This window comes from Sinocyclocheilus anshuiensis, unplaced genomic scaffold (assembly GCF_001515605.1).
Source record: "Sinocyclocheilus anshuiensis isolate Anshui unplaced genomic scaffold, SAMN03320099.WGS_v1.1 scaffold1217, whole genome shotgun sequence".
Lineage (NCBI taxonomy): Eukaryota > Metazoa > Chordata > Actinopteri > Cypriniformes > Cyprinidae > Sinocyclocheilus > Sinocyclocheilus anshuiensis.
Genome location: NW_015552619.1, coordinates 16688 through 26807, shown reverse-complemented (window position 1 = coordinate 26807; position 10120 = coordinate 16688). Strand labels below are relative to the sequence as shown.

General features: G+C 35.8%; 2 protein-coding genes across 7 annotated transcripts; one reads left to right on the top strand and one right to left on the bottom strand.

The window, feature by feature from the left end:
* The first annotated feature begins 216 nt into the window (after positions 1 to 216).
* LOC107666227 (kelch-like protein 36) lies at positions 217 to 4990 on the top strand. Of its 5 annotated transcripts, none has more exons than XM_016457444.1 (5): positions 217 to 485; positions 559 to 641; positions 1562 to 2635; positions 3252 to 3409; positions 4098 to 4990. In XM_016457444.1, exons 1-5 carry the CDS (start codon positions 425 to 427, stop codon positions 4678 to 4680), a joined length of 1959 nt encoding a protein of 652 aa, XP_016312930.1. In that variant the 5' UTR covers positions 217 to 424; the 3' UTR covers positions 4681 to 4990. The 5 variants fall into 5 exon arrangements, with proteins under 5 accessions (XP_016312930.1, XP_016312931.1, XP_016312932.1 ...); XM_016457445.1 differs by having other exon boundaries at positions 217 to 318; positions 558 to 641; positions 4098 to 4989; XM_016457446.1 differs by having other exon boundaries at positions 217 to 420; positions 4098 to 4989.
* A 407-nt stretch (positions 4991 to 5397) lies between these two features.
* LOC107666229 (aldose reductase-like) lies at positions 5398 to 9844 on the bottom strand. Of its 2 annotated transcripts, XM_016457450.1 has the most exons (11): positions 9643 to 9844; positions 8944 to 9114; positions 8730 to 8846; positions 8022 to 8099; positions 7828 to 7944; positions 7564 to 7676; positions 7301 to 7388; positions 7142 to 7225; positions 6144 to 6226; positions 5903 to 5976; positions 5398 to 5747 (listed from the first exon to the last, which is right to left on the bottom strand). In XM_016457450.1, the coding sequence occupies exons 1-11, from the start codon at positions 9730 to 9732 to the stop codon at positions 5677 to 5679; spliced, it is 1086 nt and encodes a 361-aa protein (XP_016312936.1). In that variant the 5' UTR covers positions 9733 to 9844; the 3' UTR covers positions 5398 to 5676. The 2 variants fall into 2 exon arrangements, with proteins under 2 accessions (XP_016312936.1, XP_016312937.1); XM_016457451.1 differs by lacking the exon at positions 5903 to 5976.
* Positions 9845 to 10120: the final 276 nt, after the last annotated feature.

Sequence of the window (10120 nt, the reverse complement as noted above, 5' to 3'; positions counted from 1 at the left end):
TGCTTTAAAGCTTTGATGAAATTTGGTCTCAGAAAAAGAATCGGAACAAGCTTTAATAGTAGATCTGTATACTGGCTTTGTCAAGCCAACATAATTACAAAGATAGTACCTTCCTTTTATTATTATTGTCATCATCATCATGCTTATGCTACAGTCTGATTTTTTTTTGAGCGAACTTGAGCACAAAAGTGACCTTTATTTTGAAATGAAGCGCAACACGGAAGTGAGAACTCAGCTTCACTGTGCCACGGTCAAAATAACTTGTTAATAGTCACTTACGGGCATTTAATTAGTAATACGGACAAAGAATGGAAAAATTATCAAATTATATCTGCATTTTACTATGCGGTTGATGTCACAGCTGTATCGATAAAATATGTCCAATTATATTGAATATCAATGAAACGTAGTCACGATTGTGTAAATGCCCCTTTCCTTTTGTACTCAGCTTCTGACTTTCTGCTCTGTCTGTTCCTGTTTTGAACGTAATATAAATGTTTATTATATATGGTTACTTTTAATTACTTCCGATAATTAATTATGATTATGATTTTGCAGATAGTCTTATGGCAGACGACACAATGGATAGTGGGAAGCAATATCGTCTTTCACGTCTTCACAGAATAAGTGAATCTTCAAAGGTATGCATAAGTGTTGTTAAGTAAAATAGTTAACAATTTTCGATAATTGAAATAAAGCTAAAATAAAACTCAAATTGATTATTAGCTAAAAAAAAAAAAAAAAACGTTTTAAAAACTTAAAAAAAAACTGAAGCTAAAATAAAAATTAATTATAGCTAAACAGAAACTTGAAACCCCCCCCACAAAAAAAAAACGAATTACTAAAGCACATGAAAAATTACTAAAACGTAAAATATTAAAATAAAGGCCATTAATAAATACTACAATACTATATAAATAATACTAAAATAGCATTGATGCATAAACCTGTATTATTTATCAATAATAATAATTTTTTCAATAATAATTTTAATTCATTATATAATATTAACATTTGTTACATACTGATTAACTGCATTATTAACAAAAAACACATTTTTACATGAATTTAAAGGTACAGTCAGTTTTACTAATTAAAAAAAGTTTCATAATAAATAATACTTTAATTCATTATATAATATTAACATTTGTTACATACTGATTAACTGCATTATTAACAAAAAACACATTTTTACATTAATTTAAAGGTACAGTCAGTTTTACTAATTAAAAAAAGTTTCATAATAAATAATAAATTAACAGAACTTTTAACAGATTAAAATTGTGTATGCTCACATGAGATGAAGAATCCAGTTATATCGGTCTGCTTAACATTTTATTCTGCATGGAGTGGGTCACGCCACCATGTTGACATCACATGACCAGCTAACAAACCTCATGCACCCTGGCTGATAGGTGTCAGTATAAAGTTCAAAACCATTGGTGCAACTGGATGATTAAAAAAAAAAACACTGCACATTTAATATCTATAGTACCTTTTAAAAAGTCTGAATCAAGTGTCTTGAAACTATCATGCATTAACTAACTCTCATGTACAACAGGTTTATCGATGGGCAGACCAGGCTAACTACCTTCTTCAAGGTTTAAATGAGCAAAGACAGCATGGCCGGCTGTGTGATGTCGTTCTGGTGGCCGATGACCAGCGGATCCCTGCACATCGGGCTTTGCTTGCAGTATCCAGTCCCTACTTCCAGGCGATGTTCACCTTGGGGATGCGAGAGGAGCATGAGGCAGAAGTAGAGCTTGTGGGAGCCTCGTATGTTGGAGTTAAAGCAGTAGTAGACTTCCTGTACAGTGGCGAGTTACCTCTAGATGGTGGAAACATCGACTACGTCCTGGAAACCGCTCACTTGTTGCAGGTGTGGCGAGCTGTGGATTTCTGTTGCCAGTATCTGGAAAAAGAGGTACGTGAGGACAGTTACTTGTACCTGCAGGAGCTTGCCTTCCTCTACAGCCTGGACCGGCTGGACGCCTTCATAGACTGCTTCATTCTGGAGCATTTTGCCACGCTGTCCAACACATCCGAGTTCCTCCAAGATGTGCGGATGCCCAAGCTTTGTGCTTACCTTGCAGATGAGCAGGTGCAGCATGAGAACGAGCAAGCTCTTCTGCAGGTCGCCGTGCAGTGGTTGAGTCAAAGACCCGAACGTCTTGCGTTTGCCCAGCAGCTCCTCTCCAACATTCGTTTTGCTCTCATTCCACCGGATGACCTCATAGGGTGTGTATTGCCAGCCATACGTTCCCTGCTGCCTCCAGACACAGGATGTGAGGCGCTAGTGGAGGAGGCTGTGGGCTACCACACGAGAGTCAGCGCCCAACCTGTACTGCAGACAACACGCACAGGCCTTCGAGGAGGTGTGGAGCGTCTGCTGTTGGTGGGAGGGGAGGTGTCTGAACGTGGAGAGGAGTTGAGTGCTGAGGTGTGCTGGCTGGATGAAGAAGAAGGGAAGTGGGTCGTCGAGACTCTGCTGCCAGCTCAGAGGAGTCACCACTGTGTTGCTGTTTTGGGGGGATTTATCTTCACCGCAGGTGGGAGCTCCTCACGGGACAACGGTGGAGATTCTGCAAGCAACTTGCTGTACCGATATGACCCCCGAAGCAACTTGTGGATTAAGGTAATTCACTTCACTCCTGACAATTTGATGCGTCAGTGACATAGTTATAATAGTTAACTAAAATTTTAACTAAAACTTAAATAAAAACCATAAAAAATTAAATAAAAATGAAATTAAATAAATGTTAACTGAAATAAAATAAAACATTAAAAACTTCAGCTACTTACAAAGGCAACATTTCTCGTTTTAATTTAGTTTAACTCGGTGTAATAAACTAACACCGAAACCTAAGTATAAAAATTAATTAAAACTATAGAAACAAACACACATGTACATATATATATATATATGCGTGTATATATATATATATATATATATATATATACTCTTAATGATACTAAAATATATAGTTTAATAGCAGGGCTCCGGACTAAATGGTTGCATCTGATCATTTTTGGTACAACTAAATATTTTAGTTTGGTTTAGTTTATTAGCATTTTATCTGCATCCAAACTCAAGATCATGTGGATAGATTAAATATAAAATTTGTATAATTAAGTCTTAGTTTTAAATTTTGTAAAAGTTTTAATTTTTATTTGTAATTATGTTAGTATTCCTAAGCATGAGTGAAGCAGAGAATTGTGCTGGTGTTTGAAAGTGATCTGTTGATATTCAGGGTGCCCCTATGAACCAGCGGCGTGTGGATTTCTATCTGGGAACCATGGGAGACTGTCTTATAGCTGTTGGGGGACGCAATGATAGTGGTGCTTTGTCTTCTGTAGAAGTGTACCATCCTGCTGAGGACTACTGGACCTACGTTGCAGGATTGCCCAGGTTTGTTATTTGTTTTTGAATTTTTTTTTTGAAAGGTTGCACCAGTTTATGTGGATATTTATTTTGAATCCTCTTTGTACACTACTGTTCATACGTGTGGGGTCATTAAGTTTTGTTTTTTTTTAAGAAAATTAGTCGTTTTATTCAGCAAGAGTGTGTTAAATTGGTCAAAAGTGACAGTGAAGGCATTTATGTTTCAAAAAATTCTGTTCTTTTGAATTTTCTATTCATCAAAGAGTCCTGATAAAAATGTATCCCGATTTTCAAATGTATTAAACAGCACAACTTTTATATTTATATATATATATACAGTGGGTACGGAAAGTATTCAGACCAGCTGGACTCAAATGAAGGTGTAGAACCATCTCAAGGATGATCAGAAGAAATGGACAGCACCTGAGTTAAATATATGAGTGTCACAGCAAAGGGTCTGAATACTTAGGACCATGTGATATTTCAGTTTTTCTTTTTTAATAAATCTGCAAAAATGTCAACAATTCTGTGTTTTTCTGTCAATATAGGGTGCTGTGTGTACATTAATGAGGAAAAAAAATTAACTTAAATGATTTTAGCAAATGGCTGCAATATAACAAAGAGTGAAAAATTTAAGGGGGTCTGAATACTTTCCGTACCCACTGTATATTGTTATTAAAACTTATTACAACTAAAATATTTTCTTCTTTCATAGATTCACATATGGTCATGCAGGCACTATTCAAAAGGGCATTGTTTACATCTCAGGGGGCCATGATTACCAGATCGGCCCTTACAGACGTGACATGCTAAGTTATGACCCCAAAACTGCGGACATGTGGACAGAGCGACAGGCCATGATCTTGGCTCGAGGCTGGCACTCTATGGCATCTCTGGATGACAGGATCTATGTCATCGGGGGCAGTGATGACCATGAGGATAGCATGGAGCGTTTTGACATATTGGGGGTGGAAGCCTTTGACCCGCAGACTGATCAGTGGACCAAGATAGCCCCTCTCAGGTACCCTAACAGTGAGGCAGGGGTGGCGGTCTTGGATGGAAAGATCTACGTATTGGGAGGGTACACCTGGGAGGCCATGGACTTTTCTCAGGGCACTCAAGTGTTTGTTCCAGACGAGGGCCAGTGGGTCTTAGGTCCAAATCTACCAAAGCACATTGCTGGAGCCTCAGCGTGTGTGTGCCTTGTCAGACCACAGCAAACCAATAGTATAGAGGGTCATACATCAGGACACACAGAGAGAGACAAACAGAATTCCAGCCAAGAGCAACACCGATGATTGTCCGGGGATCTGAAGAACACTTCTATGAGAGAATTGACTTTCTGAATATAGGTTGTCATAAGCCTAATGCCATTGGCTGCTTCTCAGATCCTTTTGAAAAGAGGTCAGCAGGAGATACTGTGAGATGTTAGACTATGAATTGAAGGTGAAAAGCACACATTAATATTGTAGTTTTTGTTACAAACTTTTTTGGAGTTTTCGAAGATGTCCTGGTGGCTTAGTGCTTCTTCTGAGTAACAATTAAAACATTCTGAAGTGACCATTTTACATGAGTTTTTGCAGTGTTTTGTGTTTCAATTTTGATTTTGTAAATTACAATACCATTCAAACATTTGGGGCCAGTAAGGTTATTATTTAAATAAAATTAATACTTTTATTTAGCATAGACATCAACTTCATCAGAAGTGTCAGTAAAGACATTTACATAGACATATACAAAATAATTATATTTAAAAATAAATGCAAATTCCACAAAAACACATTAAACGGCACAACTGTTTCCTTTAATATTTTAATAAAAATGTTTCTTGAGCACCGAAATGGCATATTGATTGAATGATTTCTAAAGGATCATGTGACACTGAAGAGTGCAGTTATGGCTGCTGAAGAATCAGCTTTGCCATCACAAGAATAAATTACATTTCCAAATATATTCTATTAGAAAACAGTTCTTTTAAATTGTAATAATATTTCACAATATTACTGTATTTTTGATCAAATAAATGAAGCCTTGGTGATCATAAGAGACTTCTTTCAAAAAGAATAGAAAATCTTACCGCCTCAAAACCTTTGAAGAGTAGTGTATGCCTTAATGCTTTATTTAAACCAAATGAAGTTACAATAATGACATCTGTTAGCGTTTCTCAAAAATAATTTTTTTTCCAGTGCCTTAAAATGTCTCAGTTTAGCTATACACATATGAATGCCTGAACCTAACAATCGAAAAAGTGTCTTATTTACTCTAGCCTCCAGAAGTGCTTGGTCATTTTTTTCCTAGGTGGGTTCTTGGTCATCCAAGGCTAACAGCATTTCACTTGAAGGGGTAGAAGGGATGCGATTCCAATCTGAGGAGCAACAACACCATCCAGTTAACTGCTAGCAGTATGTAGTTAGTATACTGTTCACATTATGAACAAAATACCCTCATTATATACTACATTTGCCAAAATGCGGCATGCATGCCATATTGTATCCCACAATGCAATGCATTTAATAAGACCTTCCATTTCCAAATGGATTGCAAGGAACATCCACTGCATTTTAATATCTCCTTCTTGATTTCTCATGGTTGGTCTGTCACAAGTTAAGATGTTTATACATAAAGTCAAAATATTAATAATAAACTATAAACATGTAACACTGTTAATATCATGTAACAACAATGTAGCATCTACTGTTTAAAGTGTGTATTGTTGCATATTTCATGCTGTTTTACATACATATTAAAAATACACTCTTACTGTTTTATGATGCAGGCCTTCCAGCCTCGATTCAGAGACCTGAGAGCATTCATATCCTCTTCATCCAGAGTGAAATCAAAGATCTGCACCCAGACAAATAAGTAGTTAGTAGTTACAGTATCTAAAAGAAATTCTCATCTTGATCAAAATGTGACAGGAAAATGTGTATTAGGCCTACTGTTTGTCAATTAAAGGGATAGTTCACCCAAAAATGAAGATTCTGTCTTCATTTACTCAAAACATTTGACAGTAACCTCTGACTTCCATAGTATGGAAAAAAGTTACAGTGGAAGTCAATGGCTACTGTCAACTGTTTGGTTCCCAACATTCTTCAAATTATATTCTTTTGTGTTCAACAGAAGAAAGAAACTCATACAGCTTTGGAACAAGTGGAGGGTGAGTAAATGATGACATTTTCACTTTTGGGTAAGCTATCCATTTAATAAGTTGCTTTTGAATATACCAGGATGAAACCACAAGATAACAGCTGACATCATTAGGAGAAAAAAATACTATATGTGACCCTGGCGCACAAAACCAGTCATAAGGGTCAACTTTTCAAAATTGAGATGTATACATCATCTGAAAGATGAATAAATAAGCTTTCCATTGATGTATGGTTTGTTAGGATAGGACACTATTTGACCAAGATACAACTATTTGAAAATCTAGAATCTGAGGGTGCTAAAGAAATCCAAATATTGAGAAAATCGCCTTTAAAGTTGTCCAAATGAAGTTCTTAGCAATGCATATTACTAATCAAAAATTAAGTTTTGATATATTTACAGTAGAAAATTTACAAAATATCTTTATGGAACATGATCTTTACTTAATGTCCTAATGATTTTTGGCATAAAAGAAAAATCAATAATTTTGACCCATACAATGTATTTTTGGCTATTGCTACAAATATACCCCAGCGACTTAAGACTGGTTTTGTGCTCCAGGGTCACATGTAATATTGAAAAATACTGTATATGGAATATTCAGAAGTTTACCTTGGTGTTCTCCAAAATGTGGTGGGCTTTCATGCTTTTCGGAATCACAACAATGTCCTGCTGAACGTGATACCGCAACAGAACCTGCGGACCAATCAAATGAAACATTAAAACCCGAAATGAGCAAAGTAAATGATGCACAATACTGAGAAAAGTGACCTGTGCAGGGGTCCGTCTGTGCTTTTTGGCGATATCCCCAACAACAGGATCCTGCAGTAACACCATGGGATCCGTTTCTCCTCTTTGACTGCAGAGGCAAGGAAATGGAAGTAGAAGAATTGTACAAAATCGCATGTGATGTTTAGGTTATACTCTTTGAGAAATGTTTTGGTGAACTCATCTGTCATTCCCCACCTTCTCATTGCTTTGATAAGATTAAGAGCTGATTCTAGTTGAAAAGGACCTCGAACTTTTGAACTTACTATTCTGAAGGTCTTCCAGGTGAGCCAAATGGACTGTAGGCTGTTAAAGCAATGTTTTTGGACTTACAGTACTCAATCAGATCAGACTGAACAAAGTAAGGATGGAGCTCCACCTGCAGATATACAAATAACTATTAACAATATTTCTCATGCTAATATTATGAGATAAATATTTCTCTCATAGGTTACTCAAACCTAATTTGATCTACACCTTGTCAGGTGTAAAATCTAATCATGGTAATATGACATTCCCAGTTTATGCACCTGATTAACCGCAGGTGGGATTTTGGCCACGGATAGCAATCTCTCCAGTTGCTTGATTGTGAAGTTGGACACACCGATATTTTTCACCTTTCCTGTGGCTTTCAGAGCTTCCATTCCCTGAAACAGATGGCAGCACACTCTAAAGACCTTGAAGACATCATTTTGTTATTATTAATATTAGTGGTTAGCATTACCTTCCACACATCGACATAGTCTATGTCAGTTGTAAGGATCTTTCCATCCTTTTCTGGGAAAAGCTCATCACCCATTTTCTGTAAGTTATTGTAAAGTAGCAAACAATTAGTATACTTGAATTTGATCTACGAATCATTTCGCAGATTAAAAATAGTAACTGATGCAGAGGCTACATAAAAGCTTTTGATAACGGTGTCAATACTCTCCAGCAAACTATGTTTAGGAGACTACTGATAAATATTATGTTGATACTAATATTTATTTATAGTAGAAAAGTATTTGGGCACTTAAATACCACTTTAAATTACATTTTATACTTTTAATATAACTAGGTTAAAATACTACTACTACTAATAATAATAATAAATGCAATTCTTATTATAATTATTAATTATAATTAGTAGTATTATAGTAGTAGTAGTAAAGTACTATATATATATATATACACACACACATGCGTTTGTGTATATAGGAAAATTCTTATATATATATATATGTGTGTGTGTGTGTATGTGTGTGTGTGTGTAGTGTATGTAATAATAATAATTTATTTTTATAATTTACTTTAGGAAATAATATATTTATAAATACATGTAAATATAAATATACATTTATAAATAATTTAAAAAATCTAATAATTGTATTTATAATTCTAATAATTTTCATTTAAAATAATTATCAAAATAATTTTTGTTTTCTTGTATTACCTTCAGACCTACTGGAAAGTGCACTAAGTATAGGTCCAGGTAGTCAAGCTGAAGGTCATTCAGAGATTTATTCAAACAAACAGGAATGTCTTCAGGGGCATGATGGGTACACCACAGCTGGACAAGAGAAGCATCATTATTGCATGATGATTTGCTCCTTTTAAATGAGCACACATTGATTTAATCTTAGAGCGCCAACATAACTTGAACTCACTTTACTGACTATGAACATGTCTTGGCGTCTGATGATGCTCTGCTGCATCATGGACTGGATGGCCTTCCCCACCTCTTCCTCAACCTGGTAGCTGTAGGCTGTGTCTATATGCCGATATCCAGCAGCGATCGCTGCCTCAACTGCCCTCTGACACATATCTGGGCAAGTGGACTGTTCATCATGTAGTAAAAGATTAAAGCATTGCTAGTTTCTGTTTCATAAGGTTATGACATTATTACACTATTAAAGATGACAAGATCACTGTCCTTGACATGGTCAAGTCTCAGTCAAAAGACAGGGAAACAAGCAATTAATTTATAATATATCAGTGTGTTATTTTAGTATAATTGAGATGCTATTATAGTTTCTGTTAATATATTCAATTAGGTTTTTATGTTTTCATTTTAATTTTAGTTAAAGTTTTAGTATATGTATTGGGGCTACTATGTGGGGCAAGTTGTCACAATAGAAACCTGTTATCAGACAGCCTATTATTATTATTACAATCATTGAAACTCACATACAAAATCACCGCTAGCATTTGTGCAATGAAACTTCGGACTTTAGTTCTCCATATAACTTCCCAATGTGGACAACTAGCCCCTACAGTTCCCCATACCTCTATTCAAGTAAATCTAAATGTTAAAACTGTCCAGATTTTGTAGTTAGTATGAGGCCATTGTAGAAATGTAATGCTACCTCTGGCTTCCATGTTCCAAGTCCCAGTAGTGGCATGTATGTGCCATCATTTAGTTCAATCTTCCTAGGTTGTTCAGCGCTCTCCTCCATGTAAGAAAGATTTGTGCAATGTAAAATGAGTAGCAGCTAAGTGGATTGACTTGTCTTTCCTGTCGTTTTCCTATGCCTCTATATTTCTAGCTCAAATCTTCCTCTTTGCAGTCTAAGCAGACCTGCCTTCTCTTTATCTTTGCAGTTAATTATTGAACTTGACAAGGAGTGTGTATGTGCGTATGTGTATGTGGCTGCAGATCATTTACCACTATTGTTCCCGTATGTATGTTTCCTGAAACTACATTTTGTTGGCACAGTTGTCAATGTGACCTTAGAGCTCATGTGACCCTGTGTTACTTCCCCAAGAAGTGTGTGTGCAAATCAGGAAGTATCCTCAAAGCTGATTGAGCTAAATTAAAATGTTAAGAATAAATGTTCTGACCTT